At 37.2% G+C, this 15,415-nt stretch overlaps 1 protein-coding gene across 1 annotated transcript in view; it reads right to left on the bottom strand.

Moving 5' to 3' along the window:
- LOC140169728 (upstream stimulatory factor-like) overlaps positions 1-1,622 on the bottom strand; it is a 42,630-nt gene extending 41,008 nt beyond the window's left edge. The window contains exon 1 of the mRNA XM_072193024.1: positions 1,507-1,622. Coding sequence (XP_072049125.1) covers positions 1,507-1,538 — 32 coding nt within the window. The 5' untranslated portion in view covers positions 1,539-1,622. The remainder of the gene's footprint in view (positions 1-1,506) is intronic.
- Positions 1,623-15,415: the final 13,793 nt, after the last annotated feature.

The raw sequence follows: 15,415 nt of genomic DNA, 5'->3' as shown, positions 1-15,415 counted from the left end.
TTAATTAAACACAGCAATTAATCTATTGATGTCCGTCCCTCACGTGAGGGACGGATTCCGATCACACTCTTATACAATGTACCATTACACTCCTTGATTGGTTCAAAATAGGACACAATATTCATTTTGGCCAATCGGCAGGTAGTTTTCATGCCTAATCTTGGTCGGGCTGACGTCACAAAGGGGAAATAGCCTTGTGAAACCAGTGTGCGCATGTGCACTTGTGCAGTTCCTCTTTCTCGAGCTGGTTGCTATGCGCGGGATTGCACGCGCTTGTGCAAAGGGGACGAAGGGGACAATGTTCCCGGATGTCCGACCGAATGAATGGGGTTACCGTTTACTATCTAGGCAAAATAACCAATTCTCGATCATGAACCTTCTGCGTCAGCGTACTTTTCATAGAATAACACGATCGATCGCGCCTTGACCTTGCCTAGCAACGATCGTGTGATTGGTCAATTCTCAAAAGCTGTGTTTGCGCTGTAAGCGCCGGTCTTTGCGTAGTACGCTCAACGCAAATATCTGTGCGTACCCAAGTTTGCTCTCATGATCGAGAATTTAATATTTTGCCTAGATATAGAGCTTGTAGTTGCTTTGTGCTACGAGGGTTTGCTGTTTGGGAGCGATTGCCGAATAGGGTGCAACTCTACTAGTCTTATTACAAGACTGCCCTACCCCAACCCTAACCCTAAACTTCGTAAACGAGGACTGGACTCAAGTCGAGCAAGTTGCACCCTATTCGGTAATTGTACCGCTGTTTGCTGTCAGGGTTTATTAAGGTGTAAAAATAACCAATTTGTGACCAAATTGATCACTTTTATTTTAAATTATATTATTTATATTATCATACATGATGTATGTCATGATTTATATCATGATTGTCGAATGTCGACCATCCCATCATTCATTGACATTACATTAGATCCTAAGATTTGGCTTTATTAGTAAATAAAATAAAATAAAATTATCTGTTTTGTGATTTCATTATGGAAGTTGGAACCACCTCCCAACATAAATGCCTAGTATTAGTTATCATGGTTATGTAATTAGTTAAAACAAATGGCAAGAAATGAACCGGCATGACCAGGGTCCAGGAATCATGCCGGATGGAATTGGAAATGAAGAATCACATAATGGATACTGTTTTGTAAATTGTATGGGGGAATCATTTTTGTTAAAGGCTCTAAATCCTGTACATTTTATTCCCAAAAGTGTAACATGCTGTCATTCAGCACAACAAAATATATACCTTCAACTGTTCAACATGTTCAATGACAATGGCAATGCACTGCACTATCACTGTACGTTGAATGCTCGTTCATCATCATGCCGCTCGGTGGTGGCCGAGGTCATACACATCGTATTTGGGCTACAGCACAGCACACAAATATGGGCACTCATTTGCCAACGTAGCGAAAAATGTCAGCGACATTGCATAGCATATATCGACAAAAATCACTATTTCTACCACTCGAAACCTTTCAAAATAACTTCTAAACTCGTTACCTAGTATCCAAGGCTTGATCCAGCATATCCATGTGGGTTGGATGTGGTTTGGAACTCCAAACGAATCAGGAATCTTCACGATGATCACGGGGCCAAACAAACTGATCACATGAGACAGAAAAATGGACATGTGACAAAAAACTACTAAGTACTTGGGTGGTTTGCGTTTCGACCAGTGTGGTTGCAATGTACGTGGGTGGTGCTTTGCACCCATAAATTTTCGCGACCTATAAATTGTAAGATCAATAAAAATAAAAATACTACACTTGACGAAGTATATTAATTTATTTCAATAAGGTAATAATCTAATTTATTGCTCTAGCTATTTATTAATTAAAAAGAATCGTTTTTAAATGGTTAAAATAAGCATTTCATTTTATACCCTGTCATGCTTTTTGTGGCTGAAAATGTATTTTTTAGGAGCATTGATAAAAGAAACTACCGAGAACATCATTCCAGTCTTGTCGCATGCAAATAAAAATTTGCATAAATGATTGCAGCACTTGGTCCCTGGAACTGGACGAGTATTATAATACAGCCTACAGGTCATGTAGAATCCCGTGTAGAATGAGCTAGCCTATAATTATTATGCTATTTATGCCTATATAAAATTTTAAACAAGAACTGTGATCAAATAAACTATTATTCTATGCAAGCAGGAATGCAAGAAAGAAACTATAGAAAGCAAAGAAAGAAAGAAACTATAGAAAGCAAAGAAAGAAAGAAAGGAAAGAAAGAAAGAAAGCAAAGAAAGAAAGAAAGAAGAAAGAAAGAAAGAAAGAAAGAAAGAAAGAAAGAAAGAAAGAAAGAAAGAAAGAAAGAAAGAAAGAAAGAAAGAACTAGAGCAACTGTGCCCTTTGCAAGGGCACGAGGTAAGATAGGCGTATGACTGTGATGACATCACACAGCAATACTGTGCAACGTTAAATTTGACCCGACCTTTGTCTTCGGTTGACCTTTTCGGTTTCATATTCTGAGCAACGTTAAATTTGACCTCGGATGACCTTTTCGGTTTTACACTCCCCAAGTGTTAGGGATCATTTGCCGCAAGTTGCAGCCTGATCGGAGCAACTTTAAATTTGACCTGACCTTTGAACTTGGATGACCTTTCCAGTTTCATACTTCTCAAGTGTCAGGGATTATTTTCCCCGACGTGCAGCCCACTCAGAGCAACTTTAAATTTTACCTGACCTTTGACCTCGGATGACCTTTGCGGTTTAATACTTCCCAAGTGTCAGGGATCATTTCCCCGACTTACAGCCCAATTGGACCAACTTCAAATTTGACCTGACCTTTGACCTCACATGACCTTTGCGGTTTCATACTCCTCAAGTGTCAGGGATCATTTTCCCCGACTTGCAGCCCAATCAGCAACTTTAAATTTGACCTGACCTTTGACCTCGAATGACCTTTGCGGTTTAATACTTCCCAGGGATCATTTCCCCACACTTACAGCCCAATTGGAGCAACTTCAAATTTGCCCTGACCTTTGACCTCACATGACCGTTGTGGTTTTATACTCCCCAAGTGTCAGGGATCATTTCCCCGACTTACAGCCCAATTGGAGCAACTTTAAATTTGACCTGACCTTTGACCTCACATGACCTTTGTGGTTTTATACTCCCCAAGTGTCAGGGATCATTTTCCCCGACTTACAGCCTAATTGGAGCAACTTCAAATTTGACCTGACCTTTGACCTCACATGACCTTTGTGGTTTTATACTTCCCAAGTGTCAGGGATCATTTTCCCCGACTTACAGCTCAATTGGAGCAACTTTAAATTTGACCTGACCTTTGACCTCACATGACCTTTGTGGTTTTATACTCCTAAAGTGTCGGGGATCATTTTCCCTGACTTACAGCCTAATTGGAGCAACTTCAAATTTGACCTGACCTTTGACCTCACTTGACCTTTGTGGTTTTATACTCCCCAAGTGTCAGGGATCATTTTCCCCGAGTTACAGCCCAATCGAGCAACTTGTAATTTGACCTGACCTTTGACCTCACATGACCTTTGCAGTTTAATGCGGTCATATTTCAACATTTTACTTACCCCCCCATTATTTACCATTATTAAGTCATCTGTAGAAACTATAAAGTGGGATTATTGATTTTCATAAATGCATCATGGGAAGGCATGATGCATTTATGAAAATCAATAATCCCCCACACACACACACACACACACACCAACCAACCAGTTCCGATACATTTCTTCAAGAAAGAAGAAAAGTACGTGTGTGCAGTACCAGTGCAGCACAAAAGCTTTTATAGTACTAATACCACTGCATCACTAACCTCACAATATTCAGATCAAATCTGATTGAATGAAGTCATTTCCCACAATAGCCTATTTCACAACCACATGTAATAGCTTCTAATACCATTGCCATCTCTACATGTACATGTACAAACAACTGCAATCACACCTATTTAAAGACATGACTATCTCAAGCAATGCATAATACTGTTGTAGCTGTTTATATCTAGCATACAGGCATCACATCACAAGTTACACTCAAGATATGTAACAAAATTGGCATCTGAACATACCTCAGTTTGTTTCGTGTGAATCGCCCACTTGCGGTTTCACACACCCCAACTGGGCTGTTCCAGTTGAAATGCATACAACCTCTCCGGAAGACATTATCTTAATCTCCCACACAGGGCGTGTGAATTTCGAATGGGCCTACCTCAATGGGTGACTCCGTTTGTAATATTCACTCCCTGTGTGGACGATTCCCGTCATGTCTTGCATGAAGGGTGTATGGATTGCAGTTGGAATAGCCAAAATTTACATGTTTTGATGTATGGATTGCAGCTGCAATAGCCAGGCGGCGACTGGTATGATAGAGCCGGCAACTTGTGAAACCGCCCGGCCGTATGACATTTTCCACACGGTTGACGATGGAAATTTACTGAATTTAGAGAATGCACGGCATTCACCACCTAGCACTAGACCAATTGAGACGAAAATTTACACGTTTTGAAGCACAGACAGCAGAACCATTGCCTGTGGTTATCTCTTGTTTATCACAACACTAGACAGATGTCTCCATGTTTTGCCCCTAATTATAATGGGGGGTGCGGCACATATGAGGCAAAACTGACCATTTCGGACCCCTGTGACCCCTGGATGACCTCCGATATTAAAACATTTTAAGACTTTTGTAGCCACCTACCCAATACGGCTTGGGTATGCGTTTGGTCGAAATCCGATCACGGATGTAGCACAAGTAGTAAATTGTGAGAAAGAAAGAAAGAAAGAAACAGCAAGAAAAAAATAAGTTAGGCTGCACGCCTAACTTAAAGAAAGAAAGAAAGAAAGAAAGAAAGAAAGAAAGGAGACAAGAAAATTTAAGATACTAGAAAATAAGAGAAAAAAGAAAATAGACAATAAAAGAAAAGAAAGAAAAGACAAGAAAAGAAAAGAGACAAGAAAAGAAACAAGACAAGACAAGACAAGAGACAAGAAAAGGGAGAAAGGAACCGAGGAAAACACTGCTTAGGGAGCTATCATTTTCTTCGGAGGGTCCCAAATTTACAAAAAGTGTCAATAAAATTGCAACCCCCTATTTCAGCAACAAGAATTTTATGACCCCTCACCACCGATACACTTTACGCCCTAAACAGGCTACAATGTATTGAAATCAGTCTTTCTAAAATAAAATAAACACACTATCTGTGGGCATCTGGTGACAGATGATGGTGGATGCGATATCGCTATTTTTGACGTCGCCATTGGATTAACACATAATCATGAAATCTTCACAAACAATTCTAAATTTGTTATGTGGTGTCAAAGCAAAATTATCTTACTCTAAAACCGTTGGGGTTCTGCAAAGTACCCCACTGCAAGTATGTTGTCCATTTATAATCGCTAACCGTGTATTGTGAATGGGGCTGTCAGCCCTGTATCTTCGCCAGCCTCGTACGTCCGTGTTGCGTGTCCTATGCTGGTGACTCCCTATATAGCTCTACATTTTGGTCATCAAAAATTTTATGACCCCTTCCCCCTATTTTTCTTTCCAAAAATGACCTTTGACATCAGTGTGAGCGTAACACCATTACACTAGAGTTCCCATAGTTCAGCTATGGCCCAAATTTGGTTGCAGTTGGTTTTGAGCTGTTCATATGAGACCAGATTTTTCATTTATATCAGCCTAGTTGATCTTGGATGACCTTTGAAGTCCGTATGTGACCTTTGATACCACTAATGCACCATGCGCTATGACCCAAGTTTGGTTGCAATAGCATTTGGACTGCTCACCTACAAGCATTTAATCAAAACTTGAACCACATTTGTCACATACCAGCCACACACCCTACATATGGAAAAAATTCCATCATGTTAATGATGATAAATGCCCCCAATATTTGACAATGGGGGAGGGGAGGGGAGGGAGGTGGACCATATAATCATCACCAACCATATTCGGCAGATGTATGTTTCTGGCACTAAAGCTCATACTGGACCATTACATTTTTGGCATTTTGCCAAATGACACATTTTAGCTTGAAAATGTTTGATGCACACAATGTTACAGATATTTACGCCAGATTTTTTTTAACTTTGGGGACACGTGGATTTGCTGGGAGTGGCCTTTTTATTGTTCATTATGCTTCAATTCTGCTTTTTCTTTCCATATATTATAATAGGCCTGCATGTGTAAAGGCTTTCTTTCCTGGCATGAGTATTTTGCTCGCACTGGTCCCATCAGAACCAAAGCATGTCTTCACACAGAGTACCATTTAAAGAAAGAAAAGTCACAAACCAATACATGTATTTTGTTGTTCTCTGACTTGTTTTATCATTTTTATTCATTTTTTTTTTTTTCTATAAAAAATGTATGAGATGGAACATAAGTTTGAGATGGATTGTACAAAATATACAGGATTGAAATTCACTCAACTACAAGATGATTTTGTACAATATCATACACATTAATTTCATCTATTATACCTGTATTTTTATATATATATTAGGCTACAATGCATGTACACCTATTTACACTAAAAGTAACAAATAAACATGTTTTACTTTTGCAATACAAGGGTCATTCAAAAAGTAATGCTCATTATATAATAGTTGTGACCAAGGCATGAACTTTTTGAATGACACTGTATGTCCAATCAAAATAAAAGGGCACCAAAACAGATCCAAATCATATATTATGATATTTTTAAAATGTTATAATGCCTGATACACAAAAACGAACAAAAATACTTTAGATTGCATGAACAAAATTTTGCCGCAAATGAAACCTTTAGTCTTCATCAGCACTGTGATGTCATCACTTATTGATCTTGGGTAATTTCCAGTAATGTACATCGATGAAGAACTAAAGCAGTGAGAGACTTAGGCTGTTTGGCCCTCGCTTGAACTTGAAGTGGCACAATGTCATTGTCAACATCATCACTGACAACCCCCAGCTGAAGACTGAAGGTTTCAGTCCCTATAATGGGTCCTTATGTCCAATAAACCACTTTGACTAGCTTTTCCTAGATGTGGTGTGAATGTATGAAATTGTGACTGTTCCCTTGTCTAGTCAACAAGGGATTGGTCACAATTTAATACATACCGTTCTTAAGCACATCTACCACACTAGATAAATGAATATGCACTTGCGCATGTTTTAAATACTAATTCCTTTTACGAATACAATGCTTAAAGAACAAAATATGGTCCATTCGGTACAAGGCAGTTTGATATTGGCAAGTTCAGGAAAGTCACTTGAAATTTAACATGTACCAAATTGCAACACCAAATTGTTTTGATGAAGTCAAACGTTAAAAGCTGAGGAGTACACAGGACTGTTTGAAATGCATAGAGGCAGTATTGACTTTCCTTGTACAAGTGTAAGATTACGCTAGACTTGCAGGCTTTTAGACTTGCATCCCACTAAATGGTTTGTATAAATGTGGTTCCGGCTCATATTATACTAGGGGCTGATTTTATAAATTGACTGCTCAGTGCCAGAAGTGGGCAAGTGCAATAGCTGCCATGTGTAGATGAGTACAATAAACTGTGTGTAAGTTGCCAAATGTTCACAGGGCAGCTACTGCACTTACTCACTTCTGGCACTGAGCAGTTGAAATGTTTGCTTGATATGCAAAACAACTAGATCCATGTCACAATTCCAACACAGATCTCATCAATGCAATATAAAATTTACTATTCTTATATGATTGCATCTGCACTGGTTATTCCAGTTGAAATCCATTCACCCCTTATGAAAGACACAACCTTAATCTTCCACACAGGGAGTGTGAATTTAAAATGAGACTACCTAAATGGGTGAATCCATTTGAATCCTGTGTAGAAGATTAAGGTCATGTCTTTCATAGTGGTGTGTGTGGTCTTCATCAATGTGATTAGTAACCCATCAGGTTTGATATTTATTGAAAAGACAGATTCTTCCAAATACAACATTGGATCCTCTTGAATCGACCAGAATGGATAGTGTTATGACCTTTCAATCTACAAACTAGGTCAACTTTTTGTTGCATATTGATGTAGCAATCTTGTCCTACTGGAAACTGATGGGTACCAGTAACTTTGATGCTGCCTGTAATTCTCAACCAGTTGATAAAATGGGCAAAACTTCCAAACAAATCCATCACAAATTGCAAAGGCACTTGAAAATATATTAAATCACTTTACCCATAGTGCAAATGCATTATTATTATACGCCAAGATGGATTTTACTATACCAGCTCAAAAAATGTTGATAGAATGCATCAAAACCATCTGGCCAAGCTCCCCAACCCACAAAACCCCTTTGGGGGAAACTTTTCAGGGCTAAGTAACTGCTTGTGAACAAAATAAATAGAATGCTTTATAGTATTTCAGGCTTGGTGGTTTCCAATAACTGTCTCATACACCTGATTGTTTAAAAAAAATTAGTCCTATTCAGTGTTCGAATTTAGGAAAAATAAATGGTTGTCCCACGGACAACCAGATTATAATTTCTGGTTGTCCGTCTAAGTTTTTGGTTGTCCGTAGGCATACAAATGTGACTTTTGGCTAGATTTATGGTTGTCCGGCGGACAACCGAATCAGTATTTTTGGTTGTCCGGCTACTTTTTTAGTTGTCCCGGGCAACCGGACAACCAAAATTTCGAACGCTGGTCCTATTATTAACATATTTAAACAATAATAAAAAGAACAATAGAAATTAGAATACAGGAACAACCCAAAAGTTTGATGACCTCCTTTGGGGACTGACCCCTCCCTGAAACCTCTGTGTGAAATGTTGAAAATCCTAACCCGAAAGATCAACTTTGACCAATATTTTTTACTAGTTTTTCACTTTTTTGCACCCTTCCCGCTTAACAGAAAGACATCATCAAACTTTTGGTTTGTTTCCCAACAATGCATTGAGTCACTGCCGGAAATTTAAAACATTAAAATGCTATAATAAAAGGCTATAATAGGTCCTACATATCACGGCTTCATTGGGTACAATTGTTTTTTGTATGTGGATATGGTACCTGAACATGTGATGTCATTCTGTCAGTTTTATGGGCCTATCCTTCATAGTAAGCCAAAACTAAATTAGCCTAATGTCAAGACTTCATTGAGGGAATGAACAACTTTATTCCATAATCCCATGAGAACTACCTGTCGATTGGCCAAAATCAATATTGTGTCTAATTTTGAACCAATCAAGGAGGGTATTAATAAAATCATCTGCAAAATACAAGTTTGACCATAAATAGTTTAAAGCCTAGTAATGATTGGCAACTGAAATTTATCAACCAATCAGAAATGCTGTTAGATTACCAGTAGTGTCCAGGGGGGTAACCTGTATAATCCCAGACTTGATACTAGGCTGAGTATGCTGACATAAAGGCAATACTTTTTTATTTGTTAAGATCAAATGTAGTGAACGTTTGCAGCGCAAAATATACGACAATTTAGTCGGACACACAGTTTGCAACGCAAAAATATACAACAATTCAGTCGGACACAGATTATGAAATAACGCTTTGTAATGCTGATGTTTTTGTACCTACACAAATACCAATGACATCATATGTTCACGCATGTCCGCATCGATAAACAAATTCTATGAACTTTGTTTCTGCAAAAATGCAGAACCCATATACGCAACATGTCAAAAATAAAAAATAAATAAAAATCTTAATGTCAGCACAAGTTTACAAGTTTGGTTTTTCAAAAAAATCAAGAATAGTCTTGTAAACCTTAACAATATGTGACACATTAAATTGTATAATTCTCGTAATTTTCTCATCATGTACTTAGACCATACATCTTTTCCATAAAAAACTGAAACTCATTACACCACCCACATGCACACACATTAAATTTTTCACATACTGTATCTGTACAAAATCACAAAGAATGATGACAAATTATCCAACATGGGGGCTTATCACTTATACACATTACATGATACAATAGATACTACAGCTTATGTATACCTTAATAGACTCCTTTTGATGTTGAAGTTTAGAATATAAGAAAATGTACAGACAAGACACAGGTGACAAGTATAACAAAAATAACCAAACAATTTCTGTACATAATAAATGAACTTAAGCTCGTAAAAATTTCAGATCTTTCATACTTCTCATCCGAGGATGAAATTGTTGATATAATCATATTAACACTGGTATTCCCACCACCATTTTATCTTTACATTATTGATACATAAATTATGCATAAATAGTATTCTATAGATTAATTTAATAACTATCATACACACTCTCTATCAAACCATAATGTATCAATCTACCAGGTATTACACAAGAATAATTATGCAAACCAGGAATAGTTTCAGGTTTAGACGGGGCAAATTTGCTCTTCACTTAATTGCAAAGCCCACTAACTATGTCACTTTCATGCAGTTTCAACAACTCTTCCTATACCTTTGTACAGGAGCCAAGCATTGTTAATCGGTGATGAATCCACAGTCCAGTAGCATATACGCAAACGCAAGGTTATGCGTATATAATGCCTGGAACGCATTGCATTATGAACTCTTTTATGTTGGCGGTAGCAGCTAAATATTACCGCTTTATTCTTTAATTTCATTGCTGATATCAACAGAGAAATATTACTGTGATCTTCTTGCAAGGTTGAGTGGCAATGACAAACGGATATTCCGAATGAAAGAATCATGTGAATTAGACATCATTAGCTTGTTTCGTTGTTGAAAGGGATTCAATCATGTTTCACCGTTTTTCATCACAGATTAACAACTCGCGTCTGCGTGGTTTAGTTCGCTCAGGGCAGCTAATTAGCTGCCCTCGCGAAGTAAACCATTCAGCCGACGCATCGTTGTTAATCGGTGATGAACAGCAGTGAAACATGATTGAATCCCTAAATCATTCACATCTAAATGGATCGACAATAATAGTAATTATGACAAACAAGTGCCCCTACGGCTTAGGTGTTATGTCATGACCTTTGACACAACATCCAATCTTACAGACTACTACAGACTATTTATCAACAGTCAAAGTCCCTGTGCATTGTATGCTGTGAATTCTCGCATATTCATGAGGACCGATCGCATTTCATGGAACAATGAAATGCGGGTAGCACTTCAGCCACAGCCATGTGTTGATCGCTGCAAGTGCGTGCCAAAAGTGTAAGGGATCACTACTTCCGGTTTACGGCCGAAAACGTGATTTTTGACACTAAAAATTATCAGGTAATGTTGAGACTTTAACTGTTTGCAGTTTGTCTGTTACCTCTTTCGTCCATGCAATTAACCCTACTCTGGAAGAGTGGCAAAAATCACTTGGTTGTCCTGTCACTCTTCATCTTAACCTGCAATGGGCTATTCCAGTTGAAATCCACACAACCCCAACAGAAAACATGGTCTTTATCTTCCACACAGGGAGTGTGAATTTCAAATAGGGTTACCTAAATGGGCGACTCTATTTGATATCTTCACTCCCCGTGTGGGACAATAACATCATGTCTTCCATAAATGGTGTATGGATTTTAACTGGAACAGCCCAAGGGGTTAACCGGACAGGGTTTGGTGTGTTTCACATGTTTATATACTCATCACTTTTGATTTTGGATGGCTTTCTTTGCAACTTTCTATTTCCAGGATTGTTAGATAGCGAGTTCTAATCGACTATTGCTCTTGGGATGAACACAAATTTTAAAGCAGTTTTTGTATATGTATAAAAAACCCAGTTATGCTATGCCTCTTGTCAAAAAATTTCAATCATCACATAATTTTTCACTTTGGACTTGGGAGTGCCTGAGATATAACTTTCTCATGTTGCTGAAATAAATCATCTGAACCACTATTTTGGCTAAATCACAACAAAAGTTTTCTCAATCAATTCACATTATTTAATTCCATAACGACATACGGGTAATTAAAGTCAAATCCCAGTTTCCAGTCACTGTTTTGTTTTTAAGTAGGTGACTTTTTCATTATTCATTATTTTAAGACTGTGGTACAATTGAGTCAAAACCAGGATGTGGTAAAGGATAGCAAGAATGATGTCATGTCAGTTGACTGTATTATACCCCCATATAATTATATCCATAAAAAAGATGCTTAAAATTTGTTTTCCTTGATAACGAATAGTTTCAAATAGTTTTTGTTTCTCCAAAACTTGTCAAAATATCAAATAATGGCATATGGAAATAGTGAATTATTTTACCATCAATATTCCGGCACAGGTAACTGGGAATCAACTTTCATTAGCCCAAGAGGATCAAGATACAGTGGTTCTGTCTTCAAACTGAAATCACTCAAGATGAATTTCAATAACTGGTTAGCCAGTTTATGGCACAACCTTGAACAGCTAGTAAAATTGTAAAATTACTATGGCATAGACGAAAGACCTAAAAATCAAACAATAGGTAACCAGTGCCTTAAACGGTTGGCACATTATTGCAAAAATGCAATCAAGGAGTTCATATAAACAAGTATGTACTTGTAAACTTGCAAAAGAAGCCCCCCCCCCCCATTTTACTGTCTGCCTTTGTGTCAAGTGAAATGAAATCATCCAATATAAACTGCAACGGGCATTAAAGTCTGGTTCAACTTAGTAACTGGTTTTTGTCTTTTCGAATGTGTATTTTCAACTCTCCTATTTAAGGTGGTACCATACCCCTTGATAAATCTGTTACTATTTTTGCATTTTTCTCACAAAATAATAACACACTGGTAACAAAAGTTATGTATATTATAGGGGCAAGGAATCCAATTACTACACTGGAATTTCAGTGACTCAATACAAGCGGTAGGTTATTTAAGATAAGAAAAGAGGTACTGCTAGAATGTACCTCATTTCTTAACACATATGAACCACTTCGTCTTGAATCACTGAAATTTCAGTGAAGTAATTGGATTCCTTGCCCCTATAATATACATAACTTTTGTTACCAGTGTGTTATTATTTTTCGAGAAAAATGCAACAAAAAAAATCACAAATTTATCAAGGGGTGTACGTAGTACCACCTTAAAGCCATTATTGTAACATTTCCATAAAAAATAGATTTGCATTTCAAAATGTTAGCTTTTACAGTCATCACATGAACATCACGTATGTGTCTGACTAATATTTGATTGTAATAAAAAAACATCTGGTTTAGACGATTTATTCGAAATCTCGGATTTTTACAAACTACAGCACCTAAAGCAGGCATGAGAATGATCATCCATGAAAAAACCTGAAGTTTGAAAAAGCCTGTGAAATGAGGCTAAATAAAAGGCCAAGAAAGTCGGAAATTTGGACCACAAAAAGCAGGAAATCCTTCAAAAGCAGGAAAATTCTCATGCCTGCGTAAGTCTTGATTTTTGCAGGGTATGTTAGTTTACTAAAGTACATTACAATCGTGTAAAAAACAGAATTTCGAGGGCGTCCTCCTCAGCAAATGTTACAATATGGCTTTCATATGTGTGAAGGTGATTATTATCATACATTTCTATTACATGTAGCTATCAGTACTACATGCATTTCATTAAGATCAAGACATTCAGTATTATCTATCAGGTACATTTACAAGCACCAATATTGAAATATAATAAATATGTGACCCATCACATCGAAACGGACCACTTCGCGGCTAGCTTTATTGGCAGATAACAATGAAAGAAGATGGAAAAATATAAAGAAAATAAAAAAAATTCTGAGCTTGTTTTGCCTCATAAAACATTTTTACTGTACCTGATTTCAACAAGTAAGGTGTCATTTTCAAGCTAAAAAGCAGTAGTTTATCTTAATGTTTAAATCTCCATTTTCATTTCTGCCGCGAGGTGGTCTGTTTCGATGTGATGGGTCACATATGTCAGAAAATTGAGTCCTCTTCAATAGCCCACCCAGTTCCATGCAAGGATAGGTTCTTGAATTTTGGTAGAGGACCAAAGTTAGTGCTAAACTAATTGTTTTTGCTAAGGGTTTTAGTAAAGTGTTTGAGTGTCAAGCAGAATTCCTTCAACAAAGAAAACACTAAAGTGGCAAGTTTTTTGTTTTTACGAAAAATGGCCAAAATATATCACGGAATTGGAGTAGAAAACAGAAAAGGCAATTTTGCAAAATTACACTTATTTCCACCTAAACTATTGGCTATTTTGAATGTAAATTCAGCAAAAGGCCCAAACAAACCCGTATTTTATTGATATTTTTTTAATGCCTTATTTTACTTGCCTTGAAACCCATAGTACGGTACTTTAAAAATCAAATGAAATTAACTATATTTTGGCTCTCTGAGCCTCTTATAATGCAGAAAGTTGACAAAATGCCCTAGAATTGTTGAATGTTGACAAAATGTCTTAGAATTGGTGCATTTTGGGGATTTTGCAGACCCCCCCCCCCAAAAAAAAACCCAAACAAGAATTTGCCTTTTTAGAACACTGGAAACTTGCCACTCTAGAATACACATTAGTCATCAAATTTGACAACAGGGCAGGACTTCATAATGTTGTTGCCTATTGGTAGATTGCGAAAGCAGCCAAACAGCAGCACTGCTTAATTACGCACAAGACCCTTACACTATGCAAATCTGGTAAAAAGAATTCTGCTTTTTATTTTAGAGCATTTTTGGTACCCACATATGCCTTTCAACTCCGCAAAATTGACCCCAGGTCAACAACACTCTTTTCGCTAGAATTAAACTTACTGGGCTATTTCATTTCAAATCCATACATCCCCCATGGAAGACCTTAATCTCCCACACAGGGAGTTAAGTGTAGATTTCAAGTGGAGTCGCCCATTCAGGTACCCCATTTGAAATTCACACTCCCTGTATGGGAGAGTAAGCTTGTGTCTTCCACAGGAGATGCATGGATATCAAATGAAATGCAAATGTCTACAGCACCACACATTTATATCTGGAATTTATATCAGCAACAACATATTTGTAATTCAAAATTACTGTTAACATTACCAATTCTCTAATTCATAATTTAAAAAATTTAAAAATCACATTTTTTCACAGCAGTTTCATGATTTTTCAAATCCATAATAAATATTACACAAAGGGATAGATCTGTAAAAAAAATGCCCTGTAAAAAGATTATTTAGGCTAATTTCATAATTATATTCTGTGCACAAAAATAATTACTCTTAAATAATAGGACATCACATAATTTCAAGTTTTCTTAAGTTATAAATGATAAACGTTTTTTTTTACATCTCAAAAACGAAACCTGAAGTTAATTCTCACACTTCTTTCACCAGAACAAGAGTGGCATACATGATTCTCACTATATTCATTATGAAATTTCTCCCACTGAAATGGGCTATTCCTGTTGAAATCCATACACCCCCTATGAAAGACATGACCTTAATCTTTCACATAAGATGCATGCATTTCAAATGTGGTTGCACCTGAATGGATGATTCCCATTTGAAATCCACACCCCTGTGTGACAGATTAATGAGGTCATGTCTTCCACAGGGGGTG

This window comes from Amphiura filiformis, chromosome 14, assembly GCF_039555335.1.
Source record: "Amphiura filiformis chromosome 14, Afil_fr2py, whole genome shotgun sequence".
NCBI classification, from domain to species: Eukaryota; Metazoa; Echinodermata; class Ophiuroidea; order Amphilepidida; family Amphiuridae; genus Amphiura; species Amphiura filiformis.
This window is presented reverse-complemented; position numbering and strand designations above follow the sequence as displayed.